The 15,287-nt window shown below is 45.2% G+C and overlaps 1 protein-coding gene across 1 annotated transcript in view; it reads left to right on the top strand.

Moving 5' to 3' along the window:
* The window catches only part of GALNT9 (polypeptide N-acetylgalactosaminyltransferase 9), a 220,569-nt gene that overhangs the window by 82,086 nt on the left and 123,196 nt on the right, over positions 1 to 15,287 (top strand). Inside the window, exons 3-4 of the mRNA XM_061602477.1 lie at positions 864 to 1,030; positions 2,211 to 2,385. Of these exons, the coding sequence (XP_061458461.1) occupies positions 864 to 1,030; positions 2,211 to 2,385 (342 nt within the window). The remainder of the gene's footprint in view (positions 1 to 863; positions 1,031 to 2,210; positions 2,386 to 15,287) is intronic.

The raw sequence follows: 15,287 nt of genomic DNA, 5'->3' as shown, positions 1-15,287 counted from the left end.
TGATGGGGAGTTTATTTATTTATAAAAATATTTGTACACCACAATTTCATTTAAAAAAATCAAAGCAGTTTACACACATAGAGATATCAAGGGGAATATATGGGAATGTGGGCAGTTAATGTGCATAATAATTGGCCTTTGTGCACATTCACCAGGCCATTGTGCACATTCACCATTGACCAGAGAATGGCTGGAAAATGTACAAAATATACAAAATTTAGTCAATATATATTCATTTCCCAAGGCCTGTTGGAGATTATATATATTGACCATGCACATTGTCCATGAGGCCCAGTGAATGTGCACAAGGGCCAGGTTATTATGCACATTAACTGCTCAACTTTCATCCATCTATATTATCAACTAACTATTAGAGAATATGTTTTCTTAATTGTCTACATCAGCCTGGTGGCATATTTCAACCAATTCAACCTAAATTTGAAAGTTAAAATAGAAGAAGCTTCCTGGATCTCTATTCGAAGAACATTCCACAAGTCCACAGGACAGGGCCAATGACACTAAACGTTAGGTTTCATGTCGATGTCAAATGAGCCTCAGCAACTTGGGAGATGACCAACAACACTCCTGCAGATGATCGCAGTGATCGAACTGGGATATAAGAGTTGTAGTTCAGCAACAGGTCACAGGTTCCCCACCCCTGAAATAGAGGCTGCTCTCTGTGATCCTATAGAGACAGGGGGCCACATGAGGTGGGGATGAAATAAGTGGCCAGTTCACATGGACGAACCAGCCATGAAAACTGGGTGCATCTCTTCACATAGAGAAAAGTGTGATTGAAAGCCATGGTTTTCCTCTTTTTTAAAATGCTTAGTAGGTCTTAGTTCTCCCTTTGTTCTCTCCAGGTGCAAACAGATGTCCTATCCTGATGACCTCCCACAGATCTCAGTGGTCTTTATTTTTGTAAACGAGGCTCTCTCTGTCATCTTGCGCTCAGTGCACAGTGTTGTGAATCACACTCCATCCCACTTGCTCAAGGAGATTATCTTGGTGGATGACAACAGCGACAATGGTGAACATTTCATAACACCTGCTTGTTTGTTTTGTTTTGTTTTCTGTTCCTTACTAATAGGTGTGTTTGGATTAGATTGTCCATAATGAGAGAAAGCTGCTAACGAAAAATTATTCAGATGCACCTATGGGCTGCTTTTACTTGTACCAGATTTATTTATTTATTTTCCTGTGTGGAGATGATGTGCAAATTGCGTCCTCTACAATGATGGGAGAAAGAGTCATAGCTCAGTGGTAGAGAGCATTCAAAATGTCCTGGGTTCAAATCCTGGTTTCTTCAGGCAAGGCTAAAATGAACTCTTTTCTGAAACCTTTCAGAGCTGTTGCCAGTCAGGGTAGGCAATACTGAGTTCAGTGGACCAATGGCAATGTCCAGCGTACCACTGGGTTGTGGCCCTTTCCCTGCAAATGCATGGGCTCCAGTTTGCACACCCAGCTCCAGCTGGCTTCCCCATTCACTTCCATAGAGAGGGTCAAGTACGGGCACCCCAAAGAATGAGCACATGGAAGTATTGTTTTCATTGAAGGAGATCCAGTGTATGCAATCTCAGGTCCATTATGTGTGCAGTAGGGTGCACATGAGGCATAGGAACAAAGGGAACTGCCTTTTACTGAATCAGGCCATCTAGCACAATATTGTCTACACTGACTGGCAGTGGTTCTCCAGGGTTTCAGAAGGGATTGGACCTGGGACCTTCTGCACGCAAAGCAAGTGCTCTACCACTGAGCTACAGCCCTCCCTCAATGATCTTTCTATAAGCTTTGAGTCAGGGTGAGGAATTGCTGGAGGTAATGCCAGCTTATTACAATGGAATAAGCAGAAAGTCATCATTTCTCATTATCTGGTGTAATTAATAATAATAATAATAGTAATAGTAATAATAGTAATAATAATAAATATCATTCAAATGCCCCAACTTATTTCATTTTGGGACCTTCCGTAAATAAAAATAACAAAACCAATAATGAATTCTGTTTTAAAATACATTTTTAAATTGGGGGGGGGATACAGGATGCGGATGAGGGTAAACATTTAATAACCAGTTTGGTGTGATCAAATGATCCTCCTTCAGGCCACTGTCTCCAGAAATGCTTACCCCATGTGAAAGGAGATTTTGTTGAAATGCGATCGGACGTGCCTCGTACCAATCAAATCTCTTTGTGTCTCTTTGTTTTTACAGTTGAGCTGAAGTTTAACTTGGACCAGTACGTCCATAAGAGATACCCGGGGCTGGTGAAAATTGTCCGTAATAATAAACGGGAAGGGCTGATCCGAGCTAGAATCCAAGGCTGGAAAGCAGCGACGTCTCCAGTGGTTGGGTTTTTTGATGCTCACGTGGAGTTCAACACCGGCTGGTAAGGTGCTACGATAGGTAGGACATGGGCAAGGGAGACGACATGATGGAGGGGGGGGAGCTAAGGTGTGAAAACTGAACAAAATCTCAAGTCTATGGGGTTTTTTTTCTGTCTTTGAGAGAAGGAAACCCAAAGGAAGTTCAGGGCTGGGGAAACCTGTTGCTCTCTGGATCTTGTCCAGCTCCCATCACTTCCAGCCATCCTGGCCAATGGTCAAGGATGATGTGAGTTGGAGTCCAGCAACATTTGAAGGGCCACATGTTCTCATTCTAGGGATGGGGGACAAATTCAGTCCCATTCGCCTTTAAAAGGACACTTGCTGAATTTGCAATTTTTTGAAAGAATACACAGACAGAAACGTAGCCACCCTTCAAAATTCTCATGTCTCCACATTTTGCAATGCGGATGTCCAGCCAAATAATGTGTGTAAAAATGCATATATTAAACCCTGTTCTCCCACCCATCAGCTGATGTCACCAATGATGACAGCTGATGGGTGGGTGGGCCTGGTTTGGGTAAAATGGACTTGTGGGCCAAATTGGACCCCCTGGCAGGCCCAGATTAGTCTATGGGCCAGAGGTTCCCCACCCCTGGAGTAGAACACTGAGTATGGGATGACCTGGAGGATTAATATGGGAGAAATCTTTTCATTCCCTACAAGGTGCAAAATGTCACTTTGTTTTTAACTGGTTTAAAGTTATTGATGTGTTTTTAGGCATTATTGATTGTGTTTATTTTAACTGGTTTTAATGTAAGTCGCTTTGTGTTACTTCAGTAGGAAAAGCAAGTAACATATACTAATACTAATGTTAATAATAATATAAGTCTTCTGCTTTGGAGAAGCAGGCACACCTAAAGCCATCAAAATCCATTGTTCTAGTTACACCTAGGTCTTAATTGGATTCAGCTGTAGATTATTGTCATTATTTATTTATTTGATTGATGGATTGATCAGCTGCTTGCTGCCAAAGGTCTCCAAGCAACTTACAAAACTGTAAAAATAAAAATATGCTATAAAAGCAAAACTATAAAACAACACACACACCCCCAAGCAGCCAGAGGAAGCTATGACAACATGCTTACAGCAGACAACATCACCTCAGTCTATCAAATGCCTGGAGGGAAAGTCTTTACCTGGCTCCAAAAAGATGTCAATGAAGGCACCAGGCAGACCTCACTGGGGAGTGTATTCCACAGATGGGGAGCCACAACTAAAAAGGCCCTCTTCCTTGTCACCACTCTTTGAGCCTCCCTCAGAGGGAGGACATAGAAAAGGCCTCAAGAGAAGATCTAAGGGTCTGGGTAAGTTCATATTGAGAGAGGCGTTCCAGAAGGTCCCCCAGTTCATAGGAAATACTGCATATTAGCTTTCCTGGCTTAACTCTGGGACTTGTTCTCAGTATTAGGAACATTTAGAGCAGGATGGAGACTCTGTGGTCTTCAACTACAACTCCCATCATCCCTGACCATCGACTATGCTGGCTGGGGCTGATGGGAGCTGTAGTCAAACATTTGAAGTGTTAAGAGTTTCTCCAGCCCCGAGCATGTGCAAAGTGTGTTTCTATCAATCTTAACTATAATCAGATTCAAATATTAAGCCAGCCTTTCCTACCCTGATGCCCTTCAAATGTTTTGAACTAAAACTCCCATCAACCCTAGCCAACATGGCCAATGGTCATGGATGAGAGCTATAGTCCAAAATACTGGAAGGGCATCAGGATGGGGAAGCCTTGATTAAGTATTCTAGAGTGCACCCCATAAGCTTTAAGATTTTTCTTCAGAAACATGAGGACTAGAAACTTATTTTTGGGTGTTGTTTGGGAAAAAAGCCTGTGAATTCTCATGGTTTGCTGCTGTGGTGTACTTTATGCCTGGGTATACAGAGTCAAAGATCCACAACAACTGTACTAAGGAGTAAGGGGGTAATGATCAGAGCAAAAGAATTCTCTCTTAACCTGCCAACAACAACACATTTGTCCTCCACTCATCTAGGGCAAAAATTGTAGGGTTGCTAATTTACACATTAAATATTTACTGTTAATGTATCTCAGGAATACTTCAAGGTTGTGTTTTATTATAGACTGGATGCTTGAATAAGGAATTTATTAGGGCATTTGGGGAAAAAAGCCAAGAAAGGATGGATGCTTTAACGGGCAATCAATAAAAGACCTTGAGATGGTGCTGAGGTTGTTTTTTGCTGACACTTTTATTACCATGCCTGCGATGATGGCAGAGTTTGATACGCTGTCTGCAGACTGTCTCCTGACAACTTCATCCCAATTACTGAAACTTGGTCTTGAACTGCACATTCCATGGAGTTCCAAGATACTTTTCTCCCTTCCTTTTTCTTTAACCAAACACATCCTGGGGCACTCTGCACTTGAGCGGAAGCAGTCTTAAGTAAAACCATTGCCACAGCCTCTAAATCCCAATACTAAACTAAAAACTAAAACTCTAAATCCCAGTACTATAATTAAACCCAGGTCACATCTACAGCATACATTTAAAGCACTTTTATGCCAGTTTAACATTCATGGCTTCCCCCAAAGAATCTTGGGAACTGTAGTTAAGAGTGCAGACAGTTGTTAGGAGACCCTTGCAGAGCTACAATTTCAGCACCCTTGACAAGCTACTATTCCCAGGATTCTTTGAGGGAAAGCCATGACTGTTGGTTGTATAGGAATGCTTTAAATGCATGGTGTGGATGTGACTCTAGAGCAGATGTGAGGAACTTTTGGCCCTCCAGATGTTGCTGAACTACAACTCTTACCACCCCAGGCAACTGGCCATGCCTGCTTGGTTTGATGGGAGTTGCAGTTCAGCAACATCTGGAGGGGCAAAAGTTCTCCACACCTATCTAGGCTCATGTAAGTTGAAATAAATACATATTCTTCTCTGCTTCCTTCTGCCTCCGTCTCCCTCCCCCTTCTTCCATTGCTTCCCCTGTGTCAAATTTTAGATTGTAACCACCTCAGGGCAGGGAACTGCCCTCTTTTGAGGTGCACAAGCATTCCTCTGCTTGCTCCAAAAGGGGTCAAGCTTTGGAAAGTATTCCAATGGCATGCTCATGAAAGCCAGAGGCTTTTGCAACAATTCACTCTGAACACCTTGGAAAGGCACTCGCTGTGCACCCACCTCACCTAGCGGAAGGATCAGAAATGTACTTTTGGGGAAAGGTGCATGTTGTAGACCAGTGGAACGTCTTTTCCCACTGGGAAATGGAACAAGGACAGGGGTGAGGAAGCTTTTTGAGCCTGAGGGCCACATTTCATCTTGGGCAAGCTTCTGGGGGCCACATAACTGTGGTGGGCAGGAACAGAGCAATGGACACAACTCTTACCTTTGCACAGAAGGTTACCTTCCAGCCATGGGGAGAAAAACAGAGGTTTCTGCCCACACGGACCTATCATCTCTTCATCCTCCTTCCAGGCAAGCAACAGATATTATCACATTTCAAGATCGCATTCCAGCCAGGCAAAAGTACTCAAGGAGGGTGTGGCCTGGGGAAGAGAGTGTGACATAAGGAGGGCCAAATAGAGAGGCATGGAGGACCACATCTTACCTCTGGGCCAGAGGTCCTCCTCCTTCTGGACTAGAAGTCCTGGAATCGTTGACAGGAACCTTTTATCTGAGTGTGGCCTGCACTCAGCATTCATTTCCATCATTGGGGTTTTGGAGTCGCTGCAACCATGGATATGGCCTGTTGAATGTCACCGTGGAACTCTCGATCACATGTTAATGTTTCCCCACCTAGTTGCATGCGCAAGTACATCAGGAGCAAGCATGTGAAAGGGTACAGAGGAGGCTGGGGAAAGGCAGTGGGAGATTGCATGCTTTGCATGCAGAAGGTCCTAGGTTCAATACTTTGCATTGTCAAGCACAACTGGGAAAGATTCTCCAACTTACGAAACACTGAGGAGCTGCTGCTAGTTAGTTTAGACCAAAAGTAGCCAACGTAGTTCCCTCCAGCCAGCGTGGTTTCCTCCAGATGGTTTGGACTTTGTCCCATCAGCCCCCATGAGCACGGCCTATCAGGGATTGAGCATGGCCAATCAGGGATGATGGGAGTTGTGGTCCAACGACATCTGGATGGCACCATGTTAGCAACCACCAGTTTAGACAATATTGAGCTACTGGATCTGCCATTAGGGAAGGATGGATCAATTTATTTCCAGCCCATGCCATTTTTGCATGCACTATTGGTACATCCATTCCATCTTGTTTTCACTTCAATTTGTGATTTGTTTTACATTTTAAAAATCTATACAAAAATGCATATTTAAATATGAATTTCTAAATGTATTATATCACAAAATGCATATTTTCTCAGTTTACACATTTCTAAATGTGTCCTAAAATTAGTAACCTTTTACACATATTTGAGTCAACAACTGTATCGCAAAATTCAGAGAAGTGTGAAATCCAAAGAATAATAATGGTCCCATCCACTCATTAATCTGGGAGGTGCAGATTAGGTCAGTCTGTTTAAAAAATGCAGACTGGATAAACATCTCTTCCATCCTTATCCATCACTGGCCTCATTGAGGATCCCTTTGTTGGCTTAATGGATACCATGTTTCAAATGCCCCAAGACTCAGTGGTATCTCTTAGCCCAGGAATGGGGAACCTTTTCAGTCTGAGGACTGCATTCCCTTCTGGACAAAATTCCAGTGACCAAATGCCAGTGATGGCCAGGGACAGAGGTAAAAGTGGACAGAGCAGTGAGGTTTACCTTTTGCCAGAGGTTTCCAAAATGTGGTTCACAGACCATCCGTGGTCCATGAGCTTTATTCAGGTGGTCCGCAGTGTGTTCGTGAAGTACTGCAGGAACCTTGGTTGTGAACTGCAGGCACAGTGGCTGTTCTGTTCTTAGAACCTGGTGGTCCACCCAGAAGGTGAGTGGGACTGGAAGTGATGATAGGAGGAGTCCCTTGAAAGGAGTGGAGAGGATTAGCAGCAAAGCTAACTGGAGGCCAGAATTAAGAAGTTTAATCTTGATAAGGAATTCAAATTGTAACACAAAATGTGAGAAAGCAGCAATAAAATGCCCACAAAGTCATACAGCATCTAGTACGAAACATTGCAGTTCTGACAATCGACAGAAAAATCATTTAAGCCATCCGCCAAGACCCTCAGCAATTTTCAAGTGGTCTGTGGGGGGGTGGTGGTGTTCAGTCACCACTGCAGTAGGCTTATTACTATGCACTCTCACACAACCCTCTCGATTCTTCATCCAGGCAAACAGGATTCATTGTCAGAGTTCAAGGACACATTGCCACCAAGCAAAAACACTCAAGGAAGGTGCAAAGCAGGGTTGTTGAGGGGGGGGGGTGTTTCAGAAAAGAGTCCCAAGGGCCAAGATAGGGAGGCTTCAAGGGCCGCATTCAGCCCCCACTGTGTCTTAGCCAGATATGGAGAGAAGCATATCGCATGTACTTTTCAGAACCTAGAGCAACAGTAGGACTCAGCCTAGAAAGATGCTGTTCATGTACCTAAACAACCTAGAGTGTTTACTGAAGCATCCTCATTAGTTTTCAGTGGTGCAGAAAATAACAATTCAGTTGTTGGCAGCCATACAGCTGATCTTTGGCTTGGCAGCCGGCTTGCCACATTGCATCCACTCCACTCTGGCGGCTGGGCTCAGTGATAGAAGCCTCAAAGGGCACCTCAGGAATGCTGAAAGAGATATCAGGTAGAACAGATGGGGGCGGATTTTCTCCTTCTGATGCAAGAAGACGCTTGCACGCTTTTTCATTTTTAGACTTCCGGGCTCAGCGAACCCGATATGTCTCTGACATGATTGCCTTCAAATGGGAAATAATAGCATCACCACCCAGAGTTTGCCTGACCTGCATGCTCAAAGATGTTGCCAATCAGCCAGGCATTTTCAACTTTACTAAGCCCAGAGCCTGAAGATTTGCAGCAAGGGTGCCATCACCTATTGGCACATACCACGCAAGGATGGAATTGGAAGGAAAGCCGAGACAAAATGACCCTTTTCTTCATTTGGCTTTTCCAGTTTCGTTATTTTCAAAAGGCACGTCTTTTAAAAAAAATTTTTAATGAGATTTGACGGGTTCCTCCACACATGGTTGGATTCAACCCTATGTGTTTGACTCAAGTTATGCTTGGAGTAAATCCACCGAAATCAATGTGCATAGCTAACGCAAGTCCACTGACTTCAATGGCTCTCTGCCAAATACAGTTTAGTTGTTTCAACCCAGAGAAAGGGGAACAGGGCACATTCCCTATGGTCATCACCCAGACTGACCCCCTCTTGACTATTCTCAGTGGGGCATGTGCAAAGGTGTGCCTATGTGCTTACATACATAGGCACAATATACCATGGGGAACCCCTAGCATTACAGTTCCCTATTGTGTGGAGTACCCCAAAATATATGTGCAGGTGAACACGCATAGGTGTCACACTCCAAGAGGTACCCGTAGGGGCTAAGGAGGTATACACTTTTTGGAAAGATGCTCACCAAGAAGAGCAGCATTGAAGGTGTAGTAAAGACCAAATAAGCCAATGTCAAGCACAGAGGATTGGTCTAGGTCCAAAATGTGACCCAGAGACAAGGTCAGGCAATGCTGCACGGCCAATATCTTAGGGAGTTTGCGCAAGGCACAACACATCCAAGAGCCAGCTACAACCAGAATCAACTACAAGAAGCCAGAGACCTGTGTCATTTCCAGCAACTAGAAAGCTCAAGAAGACCTTCTATATTCTTGCCTCCTAGACAATACCCTAACCACAGCTGATGTAGAAAAGGAGGTTCCAGGATTACTCCTTATTCACTAGCCATGTGACAACTCTGGGTTGGTAGACACATGCTATATCATTGCCCTTCAACCTCAACCTTTTGGTGCCAGCGTTCTTGAGGAGTAAGTGGTAGCTCCTCCTCTTTTGCCTATAGCTCCAAGAGTTCTTCAGCAGGTCCCCCACCAGAAGACCATTCCAGGAGATCATCAGCACTGGCTTCAGGAGAATTGGAATGTCCTCAACCTGTGGAGTGTCTGCTTCATCCTCTGAGGACTCAGTGTCTGTCATCAGGGCAGGGCTAGGCATGACAGTATGCACCCTTTTGCTGATGTTCCACTAAATGCATCGGCACGAGGAGGTGGGGCCAGTTGGCATGGTGCCACTTCTCCCTCCAGGTATTAAACCTCTGCATAAGAGCAGTGGAGGCTGGGACGCTGCCCCACCAACCCCAGTCTGCTCTCAGCCAGCCCCCACCTGCCTGCCTTTCTGCTTACAACCAGTCCAAGGTGTGACCCTGGCTGTCACCTTCCTCCTCCTTGTAGAACTCAACAGGGAGGAGGATGGGGCAACACTAGAATTCGTTGTCTCTGCCTGACTCTGGTTCTGTCTCCACCTACTGTTGGGCTCCCTGTCTCCTGCCCCACCAATCAGAATGGGCACCAGCCACCACTGGCATAGAGGGATGCATCAAAGAGGCCACTGCGGCCTTCCTCAATCTGGTGCCCTCCAGATGCTTTGGACTCCTCCTCCCATCAGCCCCAGCCAGCATGGCCAATGGTCAGGGACGGTAGGAGTTCTATGTTACGGAAGGCTGGGCTTAGTGTGTGCCAAGTCTGGACAAAAGCCCACTCATCCCTAAAAGACAGATAGATAAGACAAAATGAGTAGACAAGAGTCTTTGGCTTTGGTGCCTAAAGGAGGTAAGCTTCAGTGTGCTTCCAACCAACCATTTACTACAAGCCACCTTAATGTACCAGCAAGCAGCTCCAAAGAAATAGAAAAATATCTAAGTTGCCGCACATCCACATACACTTAATCGGAGGCAGAGGAGGATCTTAACCGTGCCCCCCCCCAAAAAACCCTGCCATTTGCAACACTGCTGTCCAGATTCCTCCAGGGAATTAATTTTTCATGAAAAGATTTCAGGCCATTAGGCTAATAATGGACTGTAAGCGAATGAGACTTAACAGCATTGCCCTTAGACTGAGCAATCCAGTACTTAAGTTACTGAAGAGGGAAATGCTTCGGAGCCTAAGAGATGTCGGGCTCGGTCAGCCTGATGGCATGCGCTCCCAACAGCCCAGAGATAACTGGGATTTTTTGTGCTGTCACAAATCAACAGTTGCCCAGGAAGTGTCTGACTTTTGGGCCACAGATTTATCATTATTGTTTTATTCCATGCTACCAGAGCTTCTGTCATGATCAGACAGCCTTGCTACATCTGTGTGATGTCAGGAACTGCTTGATCAGTGTGCAGCTGCCCCCTGTGGTGAAGCACTGTACTGCAGATTGCAGTTTCTTCAGTGAACGATCTTCTGGCCCTGGCAGTAATGTAGCGGCAAATTCAGAAGTACAGGGTCCTTTCATGAGAGTCACAGCCATGTCCCCTCACAGCCACACCCCCTTCTAAGATAATACAACCTTCTAAGATGATAGCATAATCTGGCCAGGCTTGAATACTGCTTTCTGCTTTTTTATTGCTGCAACAGTTTGTCCTTTCTCACTGTCAGAGATATTGCTTGAATTTCTGGATTCAGTGTCTACATCAGCCTTTCCCAACCGGTGTCCCTCCAGATGTTGTTGCACCGCAACTCCCATCAGCCTCAGCCACTGATGGGAGTTGTGGTCCAACGACATCTGGAGGGACACTGGTTGGGAAAGGCTGGTCTACATGTTTATCTCAAGCTGCTACCAAACTGCTTGATGATGTAGATGGGATGCTACCATCAGGATTCATTGTCTCTTCTGCAGTTACAGAATTCTCACTCTCCACACTTTTGAAGTGGGAACTAATAAAGGCTTGCTTGCAGTTGACACTGATTGGGACTCTTTTCAATGGCTAACACACTCTCCTTTCACGCTGATTGGCTTGTAGGATGCTAGAGACATAGGGACCCTGCTGGGATCTAGCTCCCCAAAAAGAAAGGGATCTGAGATCCCCTGGGACCCTGAATGACTACACCCTTGGGCTCTGACCTTTGGCTACACATGCTGGCCATTGGATTCTACTTGACAGGAAGGAATATAAGAGGTCTTCCAGGTCAGGTTGAGCCTTACTTGAGATAAAGGTCTTTTTGAGCTCTGCTATGTTTCTGTATTCTTGGTCATGCTTCAGTCCTGATTTCTAGCTTGCTCCTGCCTCCTGAATGCCCAGAGAAAGAATGAGATGAGCACCTGCTGTGATCCTCAGCATGGACCAGGGGGAGACAGGACATCTTGATGGGACTTCTGAGACCATAACATTATCAATTTATTTCTTACACTTATGTCCCACTTTTCTAAGAAGCTCAAGGTGGCATACATGGTTCTCCCCTATTTCATCTTCACAACACAGTGAGCTTACCCATGGAAGCTGAGGAATTAAGGGGTCTGATGTGCCCCAAATGAACTCACCTCCTGACCCTGGTCCCCCTACTGTCCAGCACTTTGACCTAAGAGTATAGATAGCAATGAACCCAGGCAGAAGCATCACACTGGTGGTGCATCACTCACATGAGAACACCTAAGTTCAGAGTCCTGTTGAGGAGCATCCTGACCTCAGGTATAGTGGGGAATGGCCATAGCTCTGTGAGGAAGAGCTGTGGCTCAGTGGTAGAGCATCTGCTTTGCATGGGAAAGGTCCCATGTTCAGTCCCTGGCATCTCCAGGCAGGACTGGGAGAGACGCCTGCCTGAAATGCTGGAGGGCTGCTGCCAGTCATTGCAGACAATACTGAGCTAGATGGACCAATGGACTGAGTCACTATAAGGCAGCTTCCGATGTTCCTATAGTCAGGATCAGTGGCCCACTCATTCTCCATGATGGAAAAGAGAGAACCAACCCAATTACATAAACCAGCCAATTACATCCACTCTTGACCTCCAGACGTCATTGGCCCTGCTGGATGGGGCTGATGGGAGTTGGAGTCCAACAACATCTGGAAGTAAAAATGTCTTCCATCCCCATTATAAACTGTTGCTTGCTGCCTGGAAGCTGCTGGTGCAACAGCTCCATGGATCAATACTAGCTCTAACTTCCTCCTGCTTGAGCTCTGGGCCACATCCACACCGGACAATTTATTATTTATTATTATTATTATTATTATTATCTTTATTTATACCCCACCCTTTTTCCAAACTGGAACTCAAGGTGGCTTCCAGATAAAAATAAGTACATATCATTAAGAACCTATAAAAATATAAAACATATAAACATATAAAATCAGCATTAAAACAGGATTAAACTATTAAGATGTTAAAACCAATTAGATATACACTTAAAATACTGCACCCCAGTTTAGGAGCATACAAGTAAAACAATAACGTACAGCATCCTCTTCAGTCACTACCCTTAAAGCCTTCAGTTCCAAAGGCCTGCCGGAAGAAAAAAGTCTTTAGCTGTCGGCGGAAGGACTGCATGGAGGAGGCCATTCTTGCCTCCTTAGGGAGGTCCAGAGCCTAGGGGCACTTTAAACAGTCATGGCTTCCCCCACAGAATCCTGGGAAGTGTAGTTTATGAAGGGTGCTGGGTGTTATTGGGAGACTCCTATACCCTCTGACAGAGACCCAATGGCCAGAGTGGTTTAACAGTCAGCCCCTTTCCCCAGAGAATTCTGGGAATTGGGTCTCTGTGAGCAGAAGAACGGTCTCCTTACAACTCTCAGCACCCTTCACAAACCACACTTCCCAGGATTCTTTGAGAAAAACTATGACTGTTTAAAGTGGAATAAATGTCTGGTGGAATAAATGTGGCCTTTGTGTTAACCTTGCTGAAAGTGCTGGACAGCTCCCTTGATGTTTCAGAATTCTACCTGAGAGTTCTTCACAAGGCCAACCATGGTATATGCCCTGCCCACCCTTCTGGTCTGTGAAACCCAGCCAAGGATGAGGTGTTTTGGTAAACCAAGAACTATTTATTTATTTATTTACACAGGGAATAACAAGACTACTTAAAGGTTCAGTCAACAGGCGTGTGGTTTCATAAGATGTGTTAGTCTTTATATTTCTTAGTCATAAATAACCTTCCTCGCTACCAACCTAAATCCAATCCACCCATCCAAAACCCAGAACCAACCACCACCCTCTCCAAAAAACCCTCTCAGCACTCGACCCCCCTCACAACTGTCATCCTCACCTTTATACCTTCAGACACCCAGACGCTCAGCCAATCATCATACAACACTCATCCCAACCCATGCACTCCCCCCTCTCACTCAGTCTATTTACTACATATACTCTAATAAACCCACACTTACCATACTTACAGTAATTACATTTACAGGGGCATCACAATGGACCTTTCCCTTGCTTTGCCCAGAAGGTTGGGGATAGGGCATCATGTTTTCTGCTATGCACAGTAGTTACTGTCATCTCCCAGAGAGGGACTTAGCTTCAGGTAAACAGCTGCTGCAGCTCTCTCCTTACTTCTCCCCCACACTGAGAAAACTTTGGAACTGGCCTCAAGTCAGAGACTTCTGGTGTCACAAATAGGTGTCATGACCTTGACCCTGTGCAGCAGCCAGAAATCAGGTTACACTTGTGCACAAATGACCTCTTGTAAATCCTCCCTGCTATTTGTGATCAAAGAAATGGGGGGGGGCGCGAAACCATTTCACCAAATTTCTCAGGCAGAGAGGGAGAAACTCTCCAACAGTTTTCTTTGAAATTCTCTGTATTTTTTTCTTAGAAAAATGTTTTTTGAGATATTTTTATCCTGTGGAACCCTGCTTGGGGTCAGGGCAGGACAAGAGGCGTTGGCACAGCACCAAACCTTAAACTGTGTCCTCACTTCCCATGCACATCGGTTTTAGCATTCCAGTTCAGATTGAATATAAAAGCAGCCGCATGATCTCATTTTTTCTCACAAACCCAGGGGAATCTTCCTTTGCCGTTTCTGTACCTGTGAAATTTCACAGTTCAGGCTACAAAGGAAGTGGGAATGAAAGTTTTCAAACACAGCTCGTCGTGGGGAAAAGTTTGGCTGCTGTTTCTAATCAACAAGCACTTGAATTTCTGTGCTATAATTGTGATGGTCTGTTGGAGAGGTGGAGAACTTCAGGAGCAGGGGGCCAGACGTTGACCTTCAGACATCTATGTCTGGCCCTCAGGACTCTTCTCCATCCCTTCTCCAGCTCTTCTTCACAACCTCTTATTTATTTATTACATTTATATCCCACCTTTCCTTCGAGGAGCTCAAGGTGGCATACATGGTTCTCCCCTTCCCCATTGTATCCTCCCAACAACCCTGTGAGGTAGGTTAGGCTGAGAGGCAGCGCACTCTAGCCAATTTTGTCATACTCAAAAGTAGACCCATTGATATTCATGAACACAAGCAACTTTCATTTTAATGAGTGTATTCTAAGTAGAACTTAGTGACTGGCCCAAGGTCACCCAGTGATCTTCATTGCTGAGTGGAGATTTGAACCCTGGTCTCCTAGCTTCTCTCCTGACACCCTAACCTTTATACTATGCTGTCTCTCTTTTGTTGCTAAGTTCCTGAGCTAACCAGGGATGGTGTTGTGGGGAAAACACACATATCACATTGCTAAGACTTTATTTGGAAGGGGCCATAATTCCCTGGCAGTGCCAGTGGGTGGCCAGATTGGGCAATGGCCAAAGGCCCCACAGCTGACCTAGAGCCCCTGGGGCTGGGGCTGGGAGCATGGAGCTTCCATTATGTGATCCCTGCCAGCATTGGGTCATGATTGTAATGGTGGCACTGGTCACAGAGCAGGAGCTCCACTCTCCCAGGCAACACCACAACTGCATGTGTGCACAGCTGGTGCGCACTTAAATACAACTGGTCATGCCACCTCTTGTGTTGCTTCATCAGCATGTTGTGCATGCATACCTGCTGTCACCCAAGGTGGGTGATGGCAGGCATGTGCACTGATGTACTGATGAGGCGACACAAGAGGTGGCATGACCAGGTGTATTTAAGC

The sequence above is a fragment of the Rhineura floridana genome, chromosome 19 (genome assembly GCF_030035675.1).
Source record: "Rhineura floridana isolate rRhiFlo1 chromosome 19, rRhiFlo1.hap2, whole genome shotgun sequence".
In the NCBI taxonomy this organism is placed as follows: domain Eukaryota; kingdom Metazoa; phylum Chordata; class Lepidosauria; order Squamata; family Rhineuridae; genus Rhineura; species Rhineura floridana.
Note: the sequence above shows the minus strand (reverse complement) of the source record. Positions and strands in the feature narration are given on the sequence as shown.